The sequence below is a fragment of the Pituophis catenifer genome, unplaced genomic scaffold (genome assembly GCF_029215685.1).
Source record: "Pituophis catenifer annectens isolate HBS135680 unplaced genomic scaffold, rPitCat1.0.hap2 SCAF_6, whole genome shotgun sequence".
Taxonomy (NCBI): domain Eukaryota; kingdom Metazoa; phylum Chordata; class Lepidosauria; order Squamata; family Colubridae; genus Pituophis; species Pituophis catenifer.
This window is the reverse complement of record NW_027256886.1, coordinates 87,873,894-87,901,595: the sequence shown is the minus strand read 5'-3', so window position 1 is coordinate 87,901,595 and position 27,702 is coordinate 87,873,894. Positions and strand designations below refer to the sequence as shown.

Sequence of the window (27,702 nt, the reverse complement as noted above, 5' to 3'; positions counted from 1 at the left end):
GCGCCACTCAGGCTCCTGTTGACGCAACCCAGCATTGTGTTGGCTTTTTTTGGCAGCTGTAGCACATTGTTGGCTCATACTTCAATGGTGATCCACTAGGACACCCAGATCTCTTTTCACCAATCTGATAAACATGACCCATTCTCTATTACGATGAACGGTGAGGAGATATAAGATTAAAATTTTGGTTCTGCTATGTGGATGTAGCTACTTAAAAAAAAATATTCATGGCTTTTCTAGTATTGAAGTGGCTTTCAGGTCACAGTTGAAATAATAACATACGTGAACTTTAGTTGTCCTAATTATTCATGGACCCAATTACAAGGAATAAAAATATATATTTTTCATTCACACAGAAAGTCTAAATCAGTATTCGATTCTTGTCATTATATAGATAAATCTGATTTCCTCTGTTTGCTTCAGCTTCTCAATCCCCCCTTAGAAAAATTTAATAAAAATCAAATTAAAGCACCATGGCTATGCGTTGCTTTAATTTTGTTCACGTCTTGCCAACTGAAGACTAATGCCTGTAATTTATTATTAATGAATCATTACAATATATAATAATACAGAACATATTATTATTATGTTTGGCAATTATTAATATTATGTATTATAATTACTCATAAATTAGCAAACATTGTATTCCTATTATACATATTTTACTACATCCATAGTAAATAATATGCATAATAAACCACTCTTCACTGCTGAAGTCAAACCGCAAAGTTATCCCATTGCAAATTAATAATAAGAAAGATAAATTCAGTAAAATGTAAGGTGAAGTAAACATTAAAAATGAAAACAAATGGAAAAAAAATAGATAAAATGGGACATTAGCCACAGATTAATTCTGCCCCTTGGTGAGGAATATAAACCCATAACCTATTGGTTACACAACAGTTAAAAGTTTACACCATTGGCTTCCTAATGGCCATCCTGTAACTACCACACAAAAACTGGCTACATCCATGTGTCAGAGAGCATGTCAGATAAAATAAGGTGGACATTTCAGCAGACCAGCTGGGACAAGTTGGCAAAAAAAATATAATAACTTTCCCTATGTACTTTTCTAAGTCTGATCAATGGCTCAGTAACAGTAACAGTAACAGAGTTGGAAGGGACCTTGGAGGTCATCTAGTCCAACCCCCTGCTCACACAGGAGACCTATACTAGGGATTCGAACCGCCGAACTGCCGACCTTTCTGATCGACAAGCTCAGTGTCTTAGCCACTGAGCCACCTAGTCAGGCTCAGACACTGTCCTTTTCAAGAAACATAACAGCATAAGGAGGCAGGATCATCTCCTGCCATCTCCCATCGTCCGGTGCGCCACTCAGACCGGGCCTCCTCAGGGTGCCATCAGCCAGACAAAATCAGCTGGGCGGCCCCCAGGGCGAGAACGTTCTCTGTGGGAGTGCCGACCCTCTGGAATGGGCTGCCCACCGGCCTCAGAACAGCCCCTGACCTCCTCTCCTTCCACCACGAATTGAAGACGTGGCTTTTTCACCAAATGGGCTGAATCCGTAGGGGAGATTTTTAATAATTTTAATTAAATTTTTAATTAATTTTAAATTGACTTTGAAGTTTATGTAATTGTTTTGTTCCTTCTTGTAAGCCGCGCTGAGTCCTTTGGGAGAAGGGCGGCATATAAATTACATAAATATAAAATAATAAATAAATAATAAATAAGGTATAAAGCCAGCCCAAACCTGGCTAGAGGTAGATCCAAGGTGACTTTAGCAATCTTGATTTCATATGAAATCAAAGCAGCCATTTTTGGAATGTGTCGTCAGTGTTCAAATATTTGTTGGGAAAAGATGGACTACCAGGGTTGGTGCCACGGCAACATATCGTGATTCCGATTGCGATACTTGCTGGTGACCTCAGCACCAGAGTGGGTCCCAGTGACCAAATTCTTTTTTAAAATAAGTTTTTTATTTATTATTTATTTTTTACAAACATCAAATCAATGTGTGAACCAGTGTGGCACAAGGGATGAAATCCAGCAGGTTCTGGAGAGACTGGTAGTGGAAATTTTGAGTAGTTCAGAGAACTGGCAATTTGGATTTTACCACTAATGTGGCACCTGGGCGTCATACATTCTAATACAAATAAAACTAGTAAAATTCATCATAATTATTAGATTCAATCAACTTATATATTTCTAATAATGATACACAATTATAATAAGATTGCAATCTGTCATTATTCAATTACTCCATGTTTTCTCTTGTACTTTTGTTTTATTATAGAAAAATGAATACACTAACATTCCCCCTTTTCTTATTCTATCAACTTATCACTTATCTAACTTTTAATCATATCATCTTTTACTAAAAACATTTTCTTTCTATCCTACCTAACGTCTAGTCATGTAACCTACCTAAAAAAAAAAAAAGAAGAAAGAAAAGAAAAGAAAAGAAAAGGAAAAAGAGAGAAAAAAGGAACAGCAAATCAAAACAACAACAGAAAAGAAGAATCACCTAGCCATCGTCTCTTGCCCGTTTCAATACTTTAATTGCTATGCTTTTTTTAAAAAAACTCCCAAATTCCTCTCCTAGATCCTCTATCTCTGTAAGAATCTGTTTCTTGGCTATTCAATCTAGGTATTTCAATCTAGGTCAATCCAGTGATCAAATTCTATTCTCCCATTAGAATGGTGAAGCTCCTCCAGCTAATGGTCTGAATTGCACCAACCCATGTCAAAAGTTACGAGGATTAATTATCAGGGCTGGTGGTTGATGCCAATGCTTTCAGATTCTAAAGAGAAATGCATATTTGGGTGTTGGCATGGGGCTAATACTATTGAATATGTTACATTGACTTTCAAAATTAATTTCCAGAGATTTTTATCTTTACAATAACCACTTCATAATTATTGTGAAACCTGCTGACTAACTCCCGAGACATTTAGAAATGTTATCTTTGTAATTGTGCTTTAAGATATGCATTATTCCTCATCGCTTCAGTAACAGAACGTGAACTAATGCGAATCAACTTGCTTGAGATGGGCGGCTACAGAAATGGAGTGAATGAATGAATTGAATGAATGAATGAATGAACGAACGAACGAACGAACGAACAAACGAACAAATCCTCTCCATCAAAATCATATTTTTTACTCACAACAAAAACAGACAGTAAGCTGCTCAGATGGCTCTAGATGAGATGGACAGCACATCAATCAATCAATCAATCAATCAATCAATCAATATTCAGAAACAGCTGAGAAGTATTTCCTTATTTCACTAAAGTATAAGAAAAGGAAGGAGATATAATACAATCAGATTTGCAAGATTCTGTCATTATAGCCAATCTCAACAGAAGTAGTTTTAGCTAGGTAGTCCCTGACTTACAACAGTTCATTCAGTTGCCGTTCAAAGTTACAATGACACTGAAAAACGTGACATGATCATTTTTCACAGTTATGCCGCATCCCCATGATCATGTGATCAAAATCCAGATGCTTGGCAACTGGTTCATACTTATGACCCTGGCTGTCTCCCAGGGTCATGTGATCCTCTTTTACAACCTTCTGATAAGCAAAGTCCACGGAGAAGCCAGATTCATTTAACAACCGGGTTACTAACTTATCAACTGCAGTGATTCCCTTATCAATGGTGGCAAGAAAGATTGACAAAATTTATTTATTATTATTTATTTATTTATTAGTTTGATTTATATGCCGCCCTTCTCCAGAGACTCAGGGCGGCTTACAATGCTTTTAAGCAATAGTCTCCATACTTTTGTATATACCTGCTTAATAGGGCTTTTGGCCCCCCCAAGTGGTGTTCTATTTTATACAAAGTCAGCTTATTGCCCCCACAAACTGGGTCCTCATTTTACCTACCTCGGAAGGATGGAAGACTGAGTCAACCTTGAGCCTGGTGAGAATTGAACTCGCAGTAATTGCAGGCAGCTGGCAGCTAAGTGCTACTTTAACAGTAGTTTAGTCCACTGCACCACCAGGCTCCTTATTCACTTAACAAATCCCACTTAACAACAGAAAATTTGGGCTCAACTGTGGTCATAAGTCGAGGACTACCTGTATTTCCATAATCAGAAGATTCTATCCTATGATTTGAGAACATCAAGGCTGATCTAGAACAGGCAAACCAGCTCCTAAAGGGTATACCAGATTTTTTATATATATACTGAATTTCTGTATCTTTCAAAACAATAGTCAAGTTAATACAATCTTTGTACAATCTGAAATCTCAGTTAGGCAATGTTGTCTGATTATCAAAAACTATACAGGATTAGAGCAAGGGTGAAATGCTCCCAGTTTGGATCAGATCACCCGATCCAGTAGCGATGGTGGCAGGTGGTTCGGAGAACTGGTAGCAAAAAACAGCTCGCGTGCCCACAGAGAGGGTTATGCGTGTCATAGGTTCACCATCACAGCTATAAAATCTTCAAATGCAATCAGTTTGACTACTTGAGTAGACTTGAATAGACATCAACAGCTCTGTCTGTATTGAAAGATTATGGAGTTATCTGGAGTATAGTTCGATGCTAATAGAGAACTGTTAAATGGCCAGACAGCTATCCCCCATCATATAATCTTAGCTTTGGCTGTCATGTATCACATTCATGTTTTAAATAAGGAAGTGAAATTAAAAAAAACAAAAACATGATCACTATTTATTTTTGTTTTCATCGACCATCGAATCTTTCATGGTAGATTTTTGAATGAAAGCAATTGACCGGAATTATGAAGGAGAATTGATGGAAGGAAGAGGATGATTGCTTTCATTACCTTAAACTTAAAATGCAGTATTTGGGCATTTGTTCAGCATTTTTTTTAAAATTGATTTGTCTATTTCTATGTTGCATGATTCAGGGCAGGTTAGAAGCACTGATGAAATACCAGGCCTTTGCAGACTATCAGTTCATCTGAGGTTTAATATATTGTTATCTATTTTGTGCTCTTGGGAAAACACGAACAAACAAAGCAACAACAACAACAATAAAAATACACGGTCAGAAAGAGGTGCTCTTAGGCGCTTTTGAAATTGGAGGGATGTCGACCAACGCCATAAGGATTTTTGTGCAAAGGTTAAACAGATCTTCACAAAATCTTCCCCTTACTAGTATTCCCCCCCCCCCACTTTTCTCTGCCCTGAAAGGTGTTGTGCTTTGGCATTGTATGACATTCCCATTGATATTAATCTTGTGGACAAAACAAAGATGCTGCTCAAAACATCCTCTTTTGCATCCAAGCATGAAGCGACGCGACCTCTGGCAATGCAAAGCGTAACCAAACAACTTTATCATTATGCGCGGCGAGAATTCTACGGATGGGAGCAAGGAGGCGAAACGCAGTGAGATTCTCTCCCCAATCGACCTCGGTTTTCTGGCGCCCTGGATTAGCTTTTGTTCCTCCGTGTGCTATACCAAAACCCCATCTTCCCAATCAGCAGGTTTAACCGTCAAGCAAGCTGATGGAAGGTCCCTTTGAATTACTGAGTGAGAGATATTCTTCCTGCCACTTCCTGTCCCCTTAAGGCACCGTGGAGGAGAAGTATTATAGGGCAGTCCTTACCTTGGGAATTAGCCTGCAGGACCCCAATGCTGTCATCAAACTGCATAGATTTGATGTTGAGTGACGCCAAGATGCATTCCTTGTCCTGCAGCGAAGTGTCATCAATATTATCTGATTGGCTGACAGGATGACGCACATGTCACAGAGGTTGATGTTGACAGCTCATAAATCAGCTCGGCTTAATGGTGTACCCTTCAGCGGAGAAAAGAGGGGGAGGGGAGAGAGAGAGGAAAGAGGAAGGGAACGAAAGAAAACAAATTAAACAGCGAGAAGCAGCTTTGGGAAATGATTTAACAAGTATCCTATTTTTTTTAATGCTCTGACATTAAGAGGGTCTAACTTGTGTGCCAGGGAATAGAGGGAACGCAACTCCTCGGAAAGGGTGGCTGGCGCTGAAGGCAGCATTTTAAGTCTTAAGACTCAATACTCAGTCAAGCGATTGCTAACGAACAAGGAGCAGGGAGGATGGGAAACTTTCGGCATCGTGCCTGCCGCTTACAACCCCTCTCAATGTCTGTTTGTCTCCTGGAGCACAACTGTCCTTCGAAGCAGGCTGAGGGGCATGTCCAGATACCCACTTCTGGAAATGCTGGACTTGTGCTAGTGATATGGAAAAGAATGAATCCCTTATAGAAGCAAACTAACACTAATCTACCTGCAGTATTTATCTATTTATCTATGTCTGTCTGTCTGTCTGTCTGTCTGTCTGTCTGTCTGTCTGTCTGTCTGTCTGTCTATCTATCTATCTATCTATCTATCTATCTATCTATCTATCTATCTAATCTGTCATCCGTCTGTCTGCCTATCTGCCTACTTACCTACCTACCTATCTTATCTTCTATCTACCTACAGTATCTATTTATCTATCTATCTAACTATCTATCTATCTATCTATCTATCTATCTACCCACCTGTCCACCTACCTACCTACCTACCTACCTAAACCACCCAGATCCTCATGTGAAAGGTTCAGGTTGACTACATTATTATGTTACTACCTACACTACAGGAATCTCCCCAGACTGCTTGCCTTCCTTTGAGAACCGATAACATATCATGGAATTTAGGAAGGGTCAGGCTTAAGTCTCCTGCAGCAAAGCAAGGATTCAAGGTTAGTTCCCCACTTGATCCCTCTCCTTGGAGTTTCTCCCCCGCCCCCTCTCTCTCTCTTTCTGTTTCTCTCTCCCTCTCTCTCTCCCTCTCTTTCTGTCTCTCTCTCCCTCCCTCCCTCTATAGAAAGAGAGATCCCCAAAAACAGTACCTGTAGCAAGTTTTTACCTTTTTCTAAACAACCCCCACCACGACATTTGCTTAAAGAAAGTTAGAGTTCATTCAGGAGAGGAAACAGACACTAAATTAATGAGCACCAATATACACTGGGGGTTTTTTGGCAGCGAAATTACTAATTGGACCATCTAGCAAAACATGATGATGTCCTTCTTAGTGTTTATATGCGTTGGACAATGTTTATAATGCACACCTCAAATTACTCAATGATTTAAACATTACAAACAGGATGACTTCCTCCAGACAGGTGTGCAAATTCGGTAGAGAATTAGAGCTACGAGGAACACAGCCCAGGCCTATTGATGTGACAAAGACACACACACACACACACACACACACACACACACACACACACCTAATTTGTGATGGTTATCTCCCATTTTTCATCCCTCCGTTTTATGACAAGTGGGATAAAGAAAAGGATTGCTTCAGCTTCAAAGACCGTATGAAACAGACCAGCCAAATATTTCATGACAGATTTCAATTTGGATTATATTTGTTTTGTTTTACCCTTTATTCTGCTTATTTTTGTAAGTTGCCCTTTTAGGGTGAGGGGGAAAAAAAAAAACCCCAAACTTAGTATTCAAAGAAAATATTTAATGGGCACCTGGTGGTGATTTTCTTCCTGGCCTTGGGTAAAAGGCAACCTATTATGAAATTTGCATTATCGTGAGCAGTGAGGCATAAATCGTGAGGAATTGGGGGCTCTTCAATTCTGTCCTGATTTAGAGATAAAGGAATTGATCTCCTTTCATTCTGTTATTCCCTTAAGAAAGAGATGAGATCTCCCTATTGGTGCATTAGGTAGAAGAAAGCCAGCAGATCAAAATCTTTTCACAGATCTGGGCAAAGGCAAAGAGTTCGGGTAGACAGACAAACAATACAAAATGTTTTCAAAGGTTTCAGAGGCATAAATAATGCCATGACTAATAATTGCCCTGCTGTCAAGAAAAATCACAACATCAAAGCTGGCTGTATGCAAGGCGCTCGGGCAAGTGTTCAATGAGCAACATTGCTAACATATCTGATAGCCGCTGAAATTCATCCTTGACAAGGGACGGAGCACATCGGCAAATTTCCTCTAATAAGGTCTCTCTGGGTTTGGTTTTCATAGCTACACAAACAGGGAAAGGCCAGGGTCCTCAGGCTTATAACGAGTCAAGAACAAAACAATGAAACCCAAGATCAAACGAAGGGAAGGAAGGGAAGGGAAAGGAAAGGGAAAGGGAAAGGGAAAGGGAAAGGGAAAGGGAAAGGGAAAGGGAAAGGGAAGGGAAGGGAAGGAAATGAAAGAGGAAGGAAGAAAGGGAGAGGGAGGGAGGAGGGAAGAAGAGGAAGAGGGAGAGATGGAGAGAGGAAGGAAGGAGACAGATGGTGAGTTAGGAAAGAAGTGAAGGAAGGAACCAATGAGAGGGAGGGGAGAGAGGGAGGAAGGAAGGAAGACAGGAAGGAAGGAAGACAGTGTCTTGGGAAGAAAGAAAATAAGAAGGAAGGAAGCAATGAGAGGGAGGGAGGGAGGGAGAGAGGAAGGAAGGAAGGAAGGAAGAAACAAGCAATGAAAGAGAGGGAGGGAAGAAGGGAAAGAGGGAGAGCGGAAGAAAGACTAATTTGGGAAGAAAGAAGGGAGATAGGAAGGAAGGAAGCAATGAGAAGGAGGGAAGGAAGGAGGGAGAGACGGAGGTATGAATGATGGAGACACAGTGAGTTATGAGGGAAGTGAGGCAGGAAGGAAGCAGTGAGAGGGAGGGAGGGAAGGAGGAAGACAGTGTCTTGAGAAGGAAGGAGGGAGGGAGGGATGGGAGGGAGGGAGGATGGATGGATGGACGGATGGAAGGGAAGGAGTTAGGAAGGATCAGGTTCTTGGACTTACTGGTAAAATGGAGACCTTGGGGAAGTTATGCATGGTCTCCCATTCCCTCCTTAAATATTCCAGGGAGCCCACAAAGACGATGTGTTTGAGCTCATGGTAGTGGAAATTGCTTGCTCGGAGTGGCATCACAAAATTTCTCAGTCCTATCAGCGCCGACGTCATATCTCCAAATATACAAACCACCACGTGGCCGCTGAGGACGGTCATGGCAGCTTCACTTCGGGTCTGGGGAAAAGAAAAACACAGAACAAAATTGGGAAAGGGGGAGTTAGAAGAAACGAAGAGTTTTCAATGCCAGCAAGATTCATCAGTGGAAAACAAGCACTCCTGTGCATACAAGAGCATGAGAACACAAGGAAATTGCTTTTACCTTTTTACCTCAGTAATATCTAACAGAGGATTAAATGAGGATTAAGAGTTTGGAAGGCAAAGAATACGGTAGCTAGATGTACCTACAGGTAGTGCTCGACTTATAACAGTTCATTTAGCGACCATTCAAAGTGACAACGGCACTGAACAAAGTGACTTAGGACCGTTTGTCACACTTAACGACCGTCACAACATTCCCACAGTCCTGTGGCCAAAATTCAGACACTTGGCCACCGGTTCGTATTTATGACCGTTGCTGTGCCTCAAAGCCATGTGCGATCCCCTTTTGCAACCTTCTGACAAGCCAACGGGGGAAGCCACAATTCCCTTCACAACCGGGTGACTCACTTATCAACTGCAGTGATTCACTTAACAACTGAGGCGAGAAAAGTCGTAAAGTGGGGCAAAATTCACTTAACAAATTTCTCAACATCAGCAACAGAAATTTTGGGCTCAATTGTGCGGTCGTAAATCGGGGAATGCCTGTAGAATCCCACATGGCTAGTGTAGAACACGGGTCTCCAGACCTGACAACTTTAAGACTTGTGGACTTCAACTCCCAGAATTCATCCCAGCTAGCCATGTTGAAATCCACACATTTTAAAGTTGCCAAGTTCAGACAATCCTGGTACAGAAGATATGAGCCAGGTCTTCAAAATATATAAACTCTATTACATTCACAGACTACCCAGGAATGGGGTAAGAAGCTGTTGTGGGTTGCTCCCGGTTCAGTCCGGTTCTATAGAACCGGTAATAAAACCGGCAGGAGGCTCCGCCCACCTGTCATGGCATCATCAAGGGTGATTTGCGCATGCGCAGAAGCTTCTGCGCATGCTCCCACTGTGAACTGGTAGTAAAGGTAAGTGGAACCCACCCCTGGTCAGAAGGGATGACATTGGGGTGCCAGAACATAAATAACGAGTGGCTCTTTGATCACACCATTATAACAATCATATTGATTTTTTTTTTTTTGGCCATCTCATGTGAACACCTGTGAATGACACTCTCAGCTGAACTTGGCGATTAGAGATATTTGGATGGGGGAGGGGGGTATCATTTGTAAGAAAGATCCACTGATAAAAAGGAAACGTTTCTGTCATCTTGTAAGATTAGTCTTATAACTCTGGTGGAATTATTTTCAGGTCAATGCGTGTTGGAACCCCTTCAAGTGCGATGAAGTTATGAACGTCAATGCTCTGATTACACGGTTGAACTAGCAATATCTTGCAAATCTGAATCTCCTTGCATCCGCTAAATCCAAATTTCCTTTGGAAATACTATGGAATGGAACAGACTCTGATAATAATAATAATAATAATAATAAATAATAATAATAATAATAATAATAATAATAATAATAATAATAATAATAATAATAATAATAATAATAATAATAATAATAATACCTTAACAGTTCCTAGGTCCTTGGTTAGGACTCGAGCTGCTGAGCTATTAACCAGCCTCAAAGGCTGTGAATCTCACTAAAGATTAACTAATAATAATAATATATTTTATTCATTAAACATGAAACTCAATCAACTGAACATTTAAAAATGCATCACAAATACCATTGACTGGTGCTAATGGTTGATACGGGTTGCTGCCAGCGTCCTAGGTATCAACCAAGTACCTTCTTAAGATGTACGATGTTCCAAGTAGTGCAGTTTTTTGCAGTTCCGCTGGTGTTGTTGCAGGAAGCTGCAATTTGTTGATGTATCTTATAAAATTCTTGGACATGGTACCAAGTGCTCCGATGACAATGGGTATCACGGTTACATGTGTCATCCATAATCGCGTAGTTTCGATGGCTAGGTCACGATATTTCGTTATTTTTTCCAGTTCTTTTTATTTATTTATATTATTATTATTATTATTATTATTATTATTATTATTATTATTATTATTATTATTATTATTATTATTATTATCATTAGCACCAAGGCACTTCCAGGTTGAAAGGATTAGCCAGTGACATCACCATTGTTTGGGGAACGCCCACTTGAGGGTTCCTTTCATGACCCCTGCAGGAGCTGGAGAGGAGGACGAGAACTCAATCCCATAGCTCTGGGTCTCGAACGTGGGCTTGCTAACTTCCTGCCCAGCGTTCCAGCCACTCCGAGCCACTGTGCTCCTACCATGAGATTAAATGAATACAATTAAAGCTGAGAACCACTGCTTATCGTTTCAAGAGAGATGAAGCTGATAGGATTCAACAGCTATCATTTGCGATTTGCAGGCCTGGTGTTGTAAAATTGCCTTAAGGAGGCAGGTTGTTCATTGAAATGTTTAAAAATGTGACTATTTCAAGTGCAGTTTGCATATGTTGCTATGAAGTCCTTCCTCTCTCCCTCTCTCCCTCCCCCTTCCTTTCTTCCTCTTCCTTCCTTCCTTCCTCCTTCCTTTTCTTTCCTTCCTTCCTTCCCTCCCTCTCACTCTCTCTCTCTATATATATGTATATGTATACAAATATACATAAGCATACATATACATATTAATTAATTAATTAATTAATTAATTTAATCATATTTATATGCCACCCTTCTCCCGAAGGACTCGGGGCGGCTCACAAAGATAAAAACCACAGAACAATAAGTTAATAAGTTAATTTAAGTTAATTAAAATAATCCAATTAAAACCCTTAGAGAACTAAATATATATACTATATATATAACACTATATATATATATCTACACACACACAGTGGCAAATCTAGTAAACGGATCTTCACTCAAAACCAGACACGAAGGGTACTTCTAATGTCATTTTTTTTTTAACCATGCAAACTTCGTGAAGTAGAACATTAAGGTCATTAAGCGTCCTCTCTGTTTAAAATATACTTAAAATATTCTAGCTGACATCTGTCGCCCTCAGTTATTTAACAACGTATGGAGGACTTGTCCCTGGTGGTCTAATGAACACTGTGGCATGCATATCAATTTGAGCCATTTTTGAATCCAATTCTTAACAGTTTACTCAGTGGAACTGGCTGGTTTATTGATCGCTCAAATGCCAATACTGCAATTCCAGACAATGTCATGGTTATTATACAAACTCCCCTGAGGATGGGAAAGAACAAGGTTCTGCCATATGATCGTTAGACTAAACCAGAGCTGTCACTATTATTGGTTGTGTTACTCAGCGGTCCAGGGAAATCTCAGAAAATCAAAATCTACCCCCACTAAATAAAGGGAAAATCCAGCAGGATTCGGTGTCACGCAGCCGCAGGGTTAGTTGCGACATGTAAGAGTTGGTGGTGCGACGCACAGGCAGAGGGACATAAGTGGCGCAAATGTTCACCAAATCTAACGGAGTAAGACGTAATGGGGTAATTAGATTAGATGAATCAAGTCGGTTTGACGGCTGTCCCCAACCCGAAATCCAGGGGATCCTAAGCAGAATGTTTACACATCCTAGCTGATAGGAGGTGACCTCGGAGAAACGCCACACTGGATGGCACCTCTGGATAAATGCGAAATAAACATAGCTCTCAATCACTGGCTAATGAAGGCAAAAAGAGGGAGAAACATCCCTACAGTACAGCACATTATTTATTTATTTATTTATTTATTATATTTCTATACCGCCTTTCTCCCGTAGGACTCAAGGCGGTGTACAGTCAAGAAAAATATAGACACACAAACATCATAAAATTGCTAATTAAAATTGTTACTTAGTTTGGTCAATTAAATAAAACCCAGAATTAGATAACATTTAAAAAATCATTTGCATGTTTGTATGTTTAGCCCTGCCTGTTGGAACATCAGGGTCTTGAGGGCACGGCGGAAAGCACGGAGATCAGGGATATTCCGTATCTCCGGGGGCAGTTCATTCCAAAGGGTTGGAGGCCCCACAGAGAAGGCCCTCCCCCTGGGAGTCGCCAGTCGACATAATTTGACTGACGGTACCCTGAGTAGTCCCTCCCTGTGAGAACGAACTGGTCGGTGGGAGGCTATTGGTGGCAAAAGACGGTCTCGTAGATACCCAGGTCCTAAGCCATGGAGCGCTTTAAAGGTGATAACTAACACCTTGAATCGCACCCGGAAGACCACCGGGAGCCAGTGCAGCTCGCGTAGGAGAGGTGTTACATGGGCGTAATGAGCTGCGCCCATAATCACCCGCGCGGCTACGTTCTGGACCAGTTGGAGCCTCCGGGTGCTTTTCAAGGGGAGCCCCATGTAGAGAGCATTACAGTAGTCCATACGGGAGGTAACTAGGGCATGAGTGACCGTGCGCAAGGCGTCCCGATCCAGAAAGGGACGCAACTGGCGGATCAGGCGAACCTGATAAAAGGCACCCCTGGCCACGGCCGTCAAATGATCTTCTAAAGATAACCGTGAATCTAGGAGGACACCCAAGTTGCGGGCCCTCTCTGTGGGGAGCAAGATCTCATCCCCTATTGTCAGTGATGGTACCAGCTGACTATACCGGGACGCCGGAAGCCACAGCCACTCGGTCTTGGAGGGGTTGAGTCTGAGCTTGTTTCTCCCCATCCAGATCCGCATGGCCTCCAGGCAACGGGACATCACAGCAAGGGCATCATTGGGGTGGTCTGGGGTGGAGATGTATAGCTGTGTGTCATCAGCATACTGATGAACACTCACCCCAAAACCACGGATGATCTCACCTAGCGGTTTTACATAAATGTTGAACAGAAGGGGTGAGAGGACTGACCCTTGCGGCACCCCACAAATAAGGTGCCTCGAGGTCGACCTCTGCCCCCCTGCCAACACAAACTGCGAACGGTCAGAGAGGAAGGAGGAGAACCACCGAAGAACAGTGCCCCCTATTCCTAACCCCTCCAGCCGGTGCAGTAAGATACCATGGTCGATGGTATCAAAAGCCGCTGAGAGATCTAATAGGACCAGGATAGAGGAGCAACCTCTGTCCCGAGCCCTCCAGAGATCATCCACCAATGCGACCAATGCCGTTTCTGTGCTGTATCGTGACCTGAAGCCCGACTGGAACGGATCCAGATAGACAACTTCATCCAGGTATCGGGGTAGTTGTCGCGCCACCACACTCTCAACAACCTTCGCAACAAAGCGAAGATTGGAGACTGGACGATAATTTGATAATATAGCCGGGTCCAGGGAAGGCTTCTTGAGGAGGGGCTTCACAACCGCCTCTTTCAAGGCGGCGGGAAAGACACCCTCACTCAGAGAAGCATTTATAATCCCCTGGAGCCAGCCTCGTGTAACCTCCTGGGAGGCCAGTACCAACCAGGAGGGACACGGGTCCAATAAACATGTGGCAGCGTTAAGCTTGCCCAGAATCCTGTCCACGTCCTCAGGAGCCACAGAGTCAAACTCTTCCCAGATAACGCTCTCAAGACCTGCCCCCGTCTCCTCCCCTGGATCTACCCAATCGGAGTCCAGGCCTTCCCGAATCTGAGCGACTTTATCATGCAGGAATTGTACAAAATCCTCAGCTCGACCCTTTAAGGGATCTTCCCGTACCCCCACCTGAAGTAGGGAGCGGGTCACCCTAAACAGCGCAGCTGGGCGGTTCTCTGCAGATGCAATAAGAGCGGAGAAGTAGCTAGACTTCGCCGCTCTTATCGCCACTAGGTAGATCTTAATATAAGATCTCACCTGTGTTCGGTCAGATTCAGATCGGCTTGTCCTCCAATCACTCTCCAGGCGTCTTTTCCGACGCTTCATCTCTCTCAGCTCCTCGGAAAACCAAGGAGCTAGACGAGATCGGCATCGGGTCAGAGGCCGCAAAGGCACGACGCGGTCCAAGGCCCCAGTAGCCGCCCTGTCCCAGGCGACCACCAGGTCCTCAGTCGAGTCGTGAGCCAGAGTCTCAGGAAATGGCCCAAGCTCCATCAGGAACCTTTCGGGGTCCATCAGGCGCCTGGGACGGAACCATTTGGTTGGTTCCGTCTCCCTGCGGTGGGTGGAAGTGACTTGAAAGTCCATGTGAAGGAGAGAATGATCAGACCATGACAAGGGCTTGATGTCTATATCCCCTATTCTTAGATCATTCAGCCACTGATCAGAGATAAAAATCAAGTCCAGAGTGTGATTCCCCAAGTGGGTGGGGCCTTGAACTACCTGGGTCAGGCCCATGGCCGTCATGGAAGCCATGAACTCCCGAGCCGTCTCCGACATCTCACCAGCAGATGGCAGGTTAAAATCCCCCATAACAATAAGTCTGGGGGTTTCCACCGCCACCCCGGCTATAATGTCGAGCAGCTCAGGCAGGACCGCTGTTACGTGGCAGGGAGCCAGGTACGCAATCAGTAGGCCCATCTGAATCCCCTGACCCCACTTCACAAGGAGGGACTCACATCCGGCTATCTGAGGAACAGTGGCCTCCCTCGGGCAAAGACTTTCTCTAAAGATTGCTGCCACTCCCCCACCCCTTCCCTGAGCCCTTAAAATGACACAAGAGGACAAATGCCGTTTCTTGAAGGTGTCATATGTGAGTGCCCCGTCGCTCCCGTAATCCCCCATTATGAACGTTAATGAAAAGATTTCCTTAAACAATTATGGTTTTTTATTCTGTCGTTGTGTAGAAAGAAGAAGGAGGTCAGCCTGTTCTCCAAATTACCTGAAGGCAGGACAAGAAGCAGCGGATGGAAACTAATCAAGGAGAGAAGCAACCTGGAACTAAGGAGAAAATTTCCTCCAGAAATTGTGGGTGCTCCATCACTGGAGGCTATTAAAAAGAGACTGGACAACCATTTGTCTGGAATGGTTAGAGGGTCTCCTCCTTGAGCAAGGGGTTGGACTAGAACACCTTTAAAGTCCCTTCCAACTCTGTTATTTTGAATCTTGAGAAAAAAAAGTCAGACTGCTCCTTTACTGAAACTACAAGGAACCATCTGATGGTTCCAAAGAACGCATAAAAGAAAGAAAGAAAGAAAGAAAGAAAGAAAGAAAGAAAGAAAGAAAGAAAGAAAGAAAGAAAGAAAGAAAGAAAGAAAGAAAGGAGGGAGGGAGGGAGGGAGGGAGGGACGGACGGAGGGAGGGAGGGAAGGAAGGAAGGAAAGGAAGGAAGGAAGGAAGGAAAGAAGGGAGGGAGGGAGGGAAGGAGGGAAGGAAGGAAGGAAGGAAGGAAGGAAGGAAGGAAAGAAAGAAAGAAAGAAGAAAGAAAGAAGAAGAGAAGAAAGGAAGGGAGGGAGGGGGAGGGAGGGAGGGGAGGGAGGAGGGAAGGAAAGAAAAGAGGGAGGGAGGGAAGGAAGGAAGGAAGGAAGGAAAGAAAGGAAAGAAGGAAGGAAGGATGGAAAGAGAAGGAGGGAGGGAGGGAGGAAAGGGAAGGAAGAAGGAAGGAAGGAAGGAAGGAAGGAAAGGAAAAGAAAGAAAGAAAGAAAGAAAGAAAGAAAGAAAGAAAGAAAGAAAGAAAGAAAGAAAGAAAGAATACATGTACACACACACAGATACTATAAATATTATTTTTTGTTCTGATAAACATTTTTGACTACAAAGTTACAGACTTTGGAAAATCATAAATGCCATTTTGGAAAAGAGGATCTGAATACGTTTTCTTTTTTTCTCATTATGATATTTGATAATATTTGTTATAGGAGAATAGCTATTTAAAGAAGATACGGAGGGAGGACGTGCATCTTATCCCCCCCCCAAGGGTTTTGAGACGAGACCCTGAGGTATTCGATTGTACCTTAAATACTACGGGAGCATTTCACCCCTGGACCTGATCCATATAAAGTTGAATTTATGATCCTCTCCCTGTGGATATCTCTGATTAAATACTTCAGTGCTGTACCTTTATACATCCTTGAATAATTAATTGCCATGTAGATAAACGGTAGCACGAAGCAGGTGCGTACATATCTCTGCTGACAACATACGACTTTGGATGACGGTAATCAAAGGTACAATATTGATCAAAGGTATCCAATAACTCATATATCACATTTTAAATGCTTGTGTCGAGTGGGGTTTTAATGATTTGAAAGTGGCTCCATCAGACTGATAGCGTCATTATAGAGCATTAATTGCAAGTGACATATATGGAGAATTTAATGATCCCGTGAATTTTTCCTATGACAAATGATCGGGGTGTATGCATTAATCAAGAAACCAAACGGCTCCATTGAATAGTTTCTAATTATCAGCTTGGCACTTGAGGGTTAATTAGTTGGGATATAGTTGTGTGATACTGTGCACTCGTGTGGCTGCAATTCTGGTCACCATAATACAAAAAAGATGTTGAGACCTTAGAGCAGTGATGGCTAACCTTTTTGCTATCGTGTGCCAAAAGTGGGGGGAGTGTGTGTGTGTGGGTCGCTCGCCCGCATGCCCACACCTATAATTCTATGCACCCCGCCTCCAATACATGCATGTGCGACACACACACCCCGCGCGACCCCCACTTTTGGCATGCGATGGCAAGGTAGGCCCGTTTTCCGCTCTCCCCAGGCTCCAGAGCCTTTCTAGGAGACTGGGGAGGGTGAAAATGGCCTTCCCCACTCCCCCAGAGGCCCTCCGGAGGCTGGAAACAACCTTTTTCCTGACTTCCGGTGGGCTCAAAAGGCCTGAAAATCAGCTGGCTGGCACGTGAACGCACACCGGAGCTGAACTCGCATGCCCACTGATATGGCTCCGCGTGCCACCTGTGGCATGCGTGCCATAGGTTCGCCATCACAGCCTTAGAGTGTATGCAAAGAAGACGAATGGAGATCGGACCTGTTGCGGCTCCGTTACCTGAGCCTGTGTCATCGGCAGGAGAGGACTCCGAGAATGAAGGAGAGGAGTTGGCAAGGCCTCCCTCTCCAAGACCCTCCTCTTTGGCAATGCCTTCGGTGTCCGCCGAAGGGCAAGAGATAGGGCCGGGGCCAAGCACATCCACGCAGCCACAGGTGGACAGTGATGAGAGTAATGAGTCTTGGCTGGATCCACACCAGTGTCGCAGAGATAAGCGCACACAACAGAAGAAAAGGCGTGCCCAAGATTAGGCTGAGTCACTGGACCACACCCCACAAGGTATAAAAGGGAGTGTGGTGGCCAGTCAAGCCTTGTGACGAACAAAGCTGAAAGCTTCCACGCCATTCTGCATTGCCGGACTTTTGCTATAGACTTTGCTGGATTATCTCTGGACTTGATTGACTCTGTAATTATTGAGCTGTTTCTTTTGATGTAACAGAAGCGGGGAGAAGTTATCTCTCCTCTTTGTAAGTAATAAACTCTTGGCAGGCAGCCACTAGGTTGTTGCCAAGTTCCGTTATCATAAGGAAAAGGATTTTGTCAGCTGGTTTAGTCTTTAACTCTTCAAGAGTTAAAGACTAAACCAGACGACAAAATCCGTTTCCTGTTGGTGTGTGTGCATGTGGAACAGGGACAGAACAGGACCAAGGTTGGACTAGAAGACGTCTGAGGTCCTTTTCAGCCCTTTGATGTATGTTCTACGTTCTACAGTTACTTACTGTACTGTACTTAACAGTTTTCCCCCCCTGTTAAACCTGAAAGCAGAAACTGAAAATCAGCTCTGATTCTTCCAGGGCGAAAGGATAACCACGAAAATCATGCTAATGTAGAATGTGGTTTCTGAAAAGGCACGTGGAATATGTGTGGGCTTGTCCACTGTCCTATTGGTTTCATTCAATTGTCAAAAATCTGTTTTTATGCTTTTGCAAAAAACAAAACAAAAAAAGGAGTCTGAATTCAACCCAGTGGCATCAGATTAGCTAGTTCAAATCACCTGTCAACTCTGATTTGGAGAGTTAGCTCAACGAGTCAGTCAAATTACCACTGAATTTCTGAAACGACCATCCACACAGCTCTATTGTTGACACTAAATAAAGGAGAGTAGACCTTTAATGAGCCTCAAACACATTCAGACCATTTGTGAAAATGGCCAGAAAGTCACAGAAAATGTAATAGTCCACAGATTTCTCATTCGTGTGGATTCTTAGCACGCTGAAGTAGTCCTGGGCAAGGCCAGAAACACAAAACAGTCTGGAGGAAATTCAATATAATTCAATCTGATTATATACAATATAACAATAACACCTAGACTTATATACCACTTCATAGTCCTTTACAACCCTCTCTAAGCGGTTTACAGAGTCAGCCTGTTGTCCCAACAATGTGGGTCCCCATTTAACCAAGCTCGGAAGGATGGAAGGCTGAGTCAACCTTGAGCCGATCAGGATCGAACTCCTGGCAGTGAGCAGAGTTAGCCTGCAATACTGCATTCTAACCACTGCACCACTACGACTCACAAATAGCAACATAAATTTTGGGTTCAATTGTAGTTGTAGGATGAGGACTATGCACCAAGAGCATATGCACCAAGACAAATTCCTTGTGTGTCCAATCATACTTGGATAATAATAATAATAATAATAATAATAATAATAATAATAATAATAATAATAATAATAATAGTAGTAGTAGTAGTAGTAGTAGTAGTAATAATAATAATTTACTTTGTAAATAAGAATTACTTTGTAATTCTACAAAAAACCACTTTACTCGGAACAGCTTACATCCTTCGACGATATCTTAAACAGTTCCTAGGTCCTTGGTTAGGACTCGAGCTGCTGAGTTATTAACCAGCCTCAAAGGCTGTGAATCTTACCAAAGATTAACCAATAATAATAATAATAATAATAATAATAATAATAATAATAATAATAATAATAATAATATATTCTATTCTATTCTATTCTATTCTATTCTATTCTATTCTATTCTATTCTATTCTACTTGTAACAGGATAGAAAGCTCATTACAAAAGAACGATACAGTAGAGGTTGTGTTTATGTAAAGGTAACTATGCAAGGGTAAAAATAATTCCAACTTGAAGAAGGGTTTTAATGTAAATACATTAACTTTAGGAGAACCAGTACTTCAGAGTCAGAATCGAACTCCTGGCAGCGAGCACAATTAGCCTGCAATACTGCATTCCAACCACTGCGCCACCACAGCTCTTGAAATTGCAATGCTTCCTTTTCTTCAAATACTCACCAAAATAACCTTGTCAATCTCCTTTGGTGGACACCAATGAAACATTCCCGTGGAGTCATATTTTTTCACGTTGCAATCCATGTTGTCAACTTGTTCGTTGCCAGGAATTAATAAAGGATCGTGTCTGAGCAAGAAAATACATTGGGATTAATATGAGCCAAAATCATAACAAAGAATAAAACATAAACTACGCTTTGCTATACCCACATTCAAGAAACAAGAAAAATGTGAGATTAGTTTTGGTGTCCCTTGCTTGTTTTGATGGAACAGGAACAATTGCAGTTACAGATGGCTTTCTTTTATCTTAAAATACGCATCCCTTTCCCATAAGTAAACACCATAAGAGCTTATATTAGTATTGTCAAGGAAGGCAAAGAATTAGAAACCAACACCCCATCCTGGTCAATCAGCATAAGTGGGGGGTGGGGGGAAAAGAAAGTCAATTGTTTGCTTTTGTTACATATAATAGCTGATGGGACTCTTTTCTAACTTTAATTTAGCTGAACGCTAAATATTTTAAAATTTGCCCAATCTTATTTTGGATCCTCAACCTGAAGCTTACATCATTTATAGCAAACTGACTACCCCAGAAAACGTTCCGGAGATGTTTTCATTTTTCTGAGAGTTGATATTTAAATGCAACAGGTCTAGTCAAGACCCTATGCAAAATGAGTGCAGATTCTAGAGTGGAAATCAGTCGTATTATCCTTCAAACCTTGTGTGGCTCCAGAGAAAGATTCCACAAAATATGTACAGTTTTTAGAGTTCAGGGTTGTTGTTTTTAGCAAGTATGAACGCAAAAGCCATTTTTGAAATTGAACAGTTGATATTACTGGGTGAATATCCTCATATCAACCTTGTATTAGAAGAGCTGCTGCAATTTCTTTCTCCTTTGACATCATTAGTTTAGTTTAGTTTAGTTTAGTTTAGTTTACTTTATTGTCACTGCACCTCGTACAACGAAATTAAATGCCATCTTCAGTGTACATTATAACTATAAAAATAAAACACAAACACACATCCTTCGCATTCTATACAATTAAATTGAAAACCCCCTGATATTGCATTAATATTGCACTATACAGTAGAATTCAATATAGTTACTGCCCTGGGATAGAAGCTGTTTTTCAGTCTATTTGTCCTTGTTTTTATTGTCCTGTACTGTCTGCCAGATGGTAATAGTTCAAAAAAAAAAAAAAAGAGTGCCCAGGATGAGATGGATCCTTAAGAATGTTTTGAACTTTCTTAAGGCAGCGGGAGCTATAGAGATCTTCAAAAGAGGGGAGAAGGTAACCAATGATCCTCTGCGCAATGACGTTAAACCTCTGGAGTGCTGTCCTATCTGCCACTGGGCAATTGGCAAACCATACACAGGTGCAGTAAGTTAAGATACTCTCTATGGTGCAGCGGTAGAAGCTCACCAGCAGATTTTCATTCAGTTGTTGTTTCCTGAGAAGTCTCAGGTAGTATAATCTTACCCTTACTGCATCTGCATGCGTATTGGTCCAGGAGTTAGCCAAACGATGACATAATGCAAGGAGGATTCATTAAATTTGCAGATGACATTAAAATGGCAGGAAGAGGCAAACGCCCAGAAAATGGGCTCAAGATCCAAATGGATCTGAACAAACTTGAACACTGGGCCCTATCTAACAAAATGAAATTCAGAGTAGAGTAAAAGTAAGGTTTTACGTCTAGGCAAGACAAACCAGGTGTACAGGTACAGATTAGGTGAAACCTGGCTAAAGTGGTGGTAACTGTGAGAGGGATCATGGAGTCCTAGTGGACAATCACTTCAATATGAGCCAGCAGTGTGGGCCAACACAATCTTACATAGAATTCAGATCACATGAAGTATTAGTACCACTTTATAAAGCCTTAGTAAAGCCACACTTAAAATACTGAGTCCAGTTTTGGTCACCATATTATAAAAAAAGATGTAGAGATTCTGGAAAGAGTGCAGAGAAGGGCAATTAAGATGATTAGGGGGCTGCAGGCTAAAACATATGAAGAAAGCTTGCAGGAATCTGACTGTTGTAGTCTGCCAGCAGCCTGTGGAGCTGGCAGTGGAGTTGGACAGTTAGGAGGCTGGGGAGGACAATGGGCCAGTCCTGGAGTCAGGGGAAGGCCCGGATGAGGGCTCTGTGTCAGAGGCAGAGATGGGGCCAGGGCCATCTGGGAGCGATGCGTGGACTCTGGAGCCTCCAGAGGTGGACAGTAGAGAGGCAGAGGAACAGGAGGAGCCTGTTCCTAGTGCGTGCATGCGAAGAGCTGCCAGAAGGCAAGAGCAGCTGAAGCAAAAAGGACGACTCAGGAGTAAGGCCAGAAGATGATTGGCCACTCCCATAAGGCTTAAAAGAGCAGCAACGAGCGGTTGGGTTCTTTGTAGAAAAGCAACGTTGATTCCAGTGCTTCTTGTCAGCGTCTCTTGAACTTTGTGGGGGGTTTGCCAAGAAAAGCCTTTGGCAGGTTGCCAAAGACATTAAAGATTTGGTGATAAGGCCGAAGGGCTGGTTATGAAGAATTTTGTTTTGGACTAAGCTGAGAATGAATTAATTCTCAGCTGTTTTAATAAAATAAGTTTGTTCAGAACTGAATTGTGTTTGGTAATCACTACTTGGGCCTCGGTTACAACACTGACAGCCTTTTGTCTGGAATGGTAGAGGGTCTCCTGTTTGTGCAGGGGATTGGACTAAAAGACCTCCAAGGTCCCTTCCAACTCTGTTATTCTGTTAAATATTTTGAATGAGTTCCTCCTAGCTGTCTCTAGATCCAGAAGAGAGATTGCTTCTGTACAGAGATGCCTTTTCTGCTTTTCTAAAGATATTTAACAAAAAAAAAAAAAAAAGATAAGTTTCTAATTTGTTTAGAACAAATCGTGCATTTTAAAAGATTTGAAAGGAAGATAGCGCTGGCTTCCAACGCATCGCAACGTCCTCAGGTTTGCACAAAGAAATAAGCCCAAAGCAATAGAATGCTTGCGTTTTAGAAAATCAACCAAGCAACTCTTCTCATATCTATAAACTCCAAATATATTCACATCTCCTCTGCACGTCTACCCAAAATTATGCGCACTGAAGTTCAGGCACAGAAGAAAGAAAAAAATGTTCCGAGTTTTCCAGAGCAGATAATGCCGCTTATGATCAATGAAACTCAAGAGCCACACTAAATGCAATGCTATAACTCATAGAAAGACTGCCTCGAGCAAAACCACCAATTCCTTTTCCAGCAAACTTGCCGTGGGAGAGCTTATATTATACTTTAAAGAGCAACAGTCTCTTCGCAGCCCTTTTAAAATTCCCTCAATGAATTCAATGGGCATTTATATATATAATTTTATTTATGGTTTTTTTTTCTTTAACATATATGAGTATTTAGTGAACAAGACATTGCCTGGGTCAATTTACTTTATACCGAGTACTAGTAACAGTAATAATACTGTTTAGATATACATAATAATAATAATCTTTCAACTTCTAAGATTTACATATACATTGTTGTTATAATGTATTATATTTTGTAGCAGTGTACATAGTAATGTTTTCCCAATTTCTACCTCTTTTTTCTAACCTGTAATACAACAGTTCCCATATTAAAAAAAATTATGTATCTATCCATCATTTCTTACCCTTTACTATTTAACATACATGGTAGTAGTCTTTCAACTTCTAACATTTACATGTACATAGTAGTCAGGGGTGGTATTCACTAACTTTCCCTACCGGTTCGCAAATGTGTGCATGCACACTGTCTTTGCTCGCATGCACACCATCCATGCATGCGCCCGGCCTTCACCAGTGGTGGGTTGCTACCAGTTCTCCCCGGTTCTTGCGAACCGGTAGTGGAAATTTTGAGTAGTTCAGAGAACCGGTAAATACCACCTCTGCCTGGCCCCGCCGCCAATCTATTTGCTGCCTCCCGAGTCCCAGCTGATCAGCTAGAAGGAAAAAAACTGTTTAAACTCTTAGCGCAGCACTTCAAAGGGCAGCCCTACAGCTGATCAGCGGTAAAAGGCAGTGTGGTGGTAGACCAGTGCGCTCCAAAAACAAATGGGTAGACGGGAACGCTCCAAAAACAAATAGGTAGACCGGTGTGCTCCAAAAACAAATAGGTAGACCGGTATGGCTCTGAAAGCAGTTAAAAAGCCTGGTAGACCAGTACCTCTGCTAAATCCTAAGGACCACGCTCACAAAATAAGCCATGCCCACAGAACCGGTAGTAAAAAAATTTAGAACCCACCCCTGCCTTCCACACATGTGCTTTGCTGGTGCGCGCACCTCCCGTGCATGCGCCCAGCCTCAAAAACATGCCTAAATAGGATGCCATAGAGACAGGGCAGGTGGCTGGATGCGCCCGTGATTTCCACTACCGGTTTGGTGAACCGGTCCGAACCGGCTAAATACCATCTCTGATAGTAGTTATAGTAACTTATATCATGTGACAGTATGCATAACATTTTCTCAATTTCCAGTTTCTAGCTCTATTTTCTAATCTTTTGTAAAACAAATCCCATATTAAGAGGTATTCTGTATCTATCCATCATCTCTTGTCCTTTTTAGTATTTCAACTCTTACTGACTTTTTGATCAATCTCCCATGTTCCTCCCTTGGGATCTTGTATCCCTCTACATCACTCATGTTTAGTCTAGGTATTTCTTTTGCCTCCACATCTGCCTCTTGTTGTCTACTCTCTAAGATGCCCATCAATAACTCTTTCATCCCTTCTAAGGGATCTTTCTCTTTGCTCTCTTTTACATTTTCGCCTCTTGAGAAATCATCTACCTGCTCCATTTCAAGAATTTTTACTATCTCTTCTATATCTTTATATACTTGTGTCATTTGTTGATTCATCTCCTCTATTCTTTCTGCTACTCCTTCTGAGTTCTCCTCTATTGTCTGAATTTTTTGTTCATTTTTCATTATCCTTTGCTGGAGATTTCCTGGTCTCACATCTGTATCGTGCATCACTTCCATCATCTACCTATGGTTCCTTGTCATAGTTTCCTGGATGTCTTGAAGCATTAATAGTATTTCTATTTGGGATGTATTTGTTCTTCCTTGTTATAACATTTTACTTTATTTTAGTGGGCTAAAGGTTACTCAGTAATCCATCCAGGTCCCAGTGTCCCAAGTATCCAAAAACACCAAAAAGCCAATATTAGAAGATTTGCTCAGTCCATGAACTGTTCCTCAAAATCCACAGTATTTGTTCTCCTCAAAACCTGCTGTTTTGCTCCCTCTGAGTTATTCAAATTTGTAGGTCTTGTTTAATTTTTCTTCTTTCGCCTCGTAAAATATTCTATCGAATAACATTTGTAATCCAGAATGGATTTTAAGAAGAGACTGGTCAGCCACTTGTCTCAAATTGTGTAGGGTCTCCTGCTTGAGCAGGAGGTTGGACTAGAAGACCTCTAGAGTCCCTTCCAGTTCTATTCCATTCCATTCCAATCATCCAAGAAATGTCTTCAGCTCTCATTCTATGAAGATTCTCAGTCATCCAGGTCATGGTTGTCCCAAAGGTGCTTTTTTCAGGAGGCAATTGGACTTACTTGTTTTTCTTTGAGGACGTTTCGCTTGTCATCCAACAAGCTTCTTCAGCTCTGGCTGTTCTGACCCAGCTCCAGATTTCCGAGGATATTGACACACACCAATGGTCCTTATCAAATTTATTAAGTAGCAAGAATAAACCAAAGTCCGGCAAAGGTTGGCAACCAGCCCAGAAAACAAGATACAATAAGACTTTTCCAAAAATGCTCTGATGATAATTACAAGTTGTTTCCAGCAAGAAACTTACTAATTGCATGTGACTTAAATAGGCTAAGGGAGTGGCCAATTATCCTCAAGCCTTACTCTCGAGGACACCTCCTCCTCCTGAGTAGCCACTTCTGCCTTTTGGCAGCCCTGCGTGCTCGAGCATTGAGAAGGGGCTCCTCCACTTCACTCTCTCCACTTGAAGGAGCCTCTGGAGGTTCTGAAGGCCTTGGCTGAGTCTCTGCTTCTGGCACCACATCCTCTTCAGCCTCCTCGCTGTCTGACGTGAACGCCGGCTGCGCCTGCTGCTGGCGTGACACCACACCAGCCTCCTCGTCGTTGGGATAAGCCACGATCTGCGCAGGCCGCTGGCAGGCCACAACCCTGGCTGGATGGTGGGGAATGGAAGGATTTATACTCCTTGCAGACAGCTGGTCATTTGCATTCTTTTAGGAGTCATTTAGGCCACCTGGAGATTTATCTGTGTCCTCAGGATCACCTGAGTAGGGCAAATGGGTATGGAGCCTTCTTGGAACTGCTGAAAGGACTGTGTTGTAGACTGGAGGTAGAAGATGTCATCTCCCTCCCCCTCTGTTGAGAGAAGGCTGTTCAGTTTTGACATAGATGGCCTCATCGACCCAGCGGGGAAATCCTCCATGGATTGCCATTGGTTCGCTGCCCGCGTATGTGCGGTGTGTGCCAAATGCACGCTGCATGCACACGCATGTGCAAAATGCATGCTGCATGCACACACATGCACAGTGCACACCAAGTGCGCACTTCATGCAGAAAAAGGAACCTTTTGAAGGTAAGTAGAACAGCGAGGGGGGAAACTGTGCCGCATGATTTAGATTTGCTAAAAGCAGGATTTCCTGCTTTCTAGCAAATGTAGATCGCACGGCACAGCTGATCATTGGAAATACCGGTTCGGATGAATCGGTAGCTTTTTTTTACCCTTGAGTCTAGGAGATCATACATTGAATGTATATATACCTCCGCTTCATTGTGTCAAGAAGCTTACAAGTTTCATTATGATCCATGCCCACATGTCGTCATATCAAGCCGATAATGTCTTCTTCGAGAGAAAAGTGCGTGCTGAGGTTGTGGACACGCAACATTTCTTCTTTTCATTTGCTCCTTACGGTGGTCTTGTTTTTAAGGGAGGAAGGACAGTTGTGTTTGGTTTCCCCTTTCGATCAAGTGGATAACTTGACTTCGCCTGCCTTTCCTACTGTCGCTTCTAACTGCCCTAACAAATTGTGGCAATTAGCATGCGGTTAGTGTGATGCACAGGCAGCCAAAGCAGGTGGTGCTAATAATTGAAAAAGCATTTAGAGCTTTTACACCCCGGCTGAATATTTCATAATCTGAGGCATGTTTCACCATTTACTCAGTGGGCCTCTGTCACTTCAATCTTCTCTGACTATTGTGACTGGCGCTCGAAAGCTCCACCAAGCCAAGACTGACAGTTTGTCACAGGCAAGGTCCTCTTTGCCAGGCTTGGCTGCAAAGATTGTCACGCCTCTGTGAGGGAATGCAGCAAATGTTTTGTGACTAATACACTCACCTTTTGTCATCTAGCATTAGCTGTTCCTATGGTCCTCTCCGCTCAGCACCAAGGGCAGTAAATTGGAGAGTCTCTCTCTCTCTCTCTCTCTCTTTCTCTCTCCCTCTCTCCCTTCCTCTCTCCTCCCTTTCTCTCCCTCTCCCTCCTCTCTCCCCCTCTCTTTCTCTCCTCTTCTCTCTCTCTCTCCTTCTCTCTCTTTCCCTTTCTCTCTCTCTCTCTCTCTCTCCCTCCCTCTCTCCATCCATCATCTGTCTGTCTGTCTGTCTGTCTGTCTGTCTGTCTGTCTGTCTGTCTGTCTATCTATCTATCTATCTATCTATCTATCTATCTATCTATCTCCTATCTATCTATCTATCTTGGGTGCCTTTTAATGAT

At 42.5% G+C, this 27,702-nt stretch overlaps 1 protein-coding gene across 1 annotated transcript in view; it reads right to left on the bottom strand.

Annotated features, from left to right (window-relative positions):
* Positions 1 to 27,702, bottom strand: part of KCNMA1 (potassium calcium-activated channel subfamily M alpha 1) — a 643,121-nt gene that overhangs the window by 60,222 nt on the left and 555,197 nt on the right. The window contains 4 exon segments of the mRNA XM_070946116.1: positions 5,548 to 5,658; positions 5,661 to 5,739; positions 8,705 to 8,929; positions 20,011 to 20,134. Of these exon segments, the coding sequence (XP_070802217.1) occupies positions 5,548 to 5,658; positions 5,661 to 5,739; positions 8,705 to 8,929; positions 20,011 to 20,134 (539 nt within the window).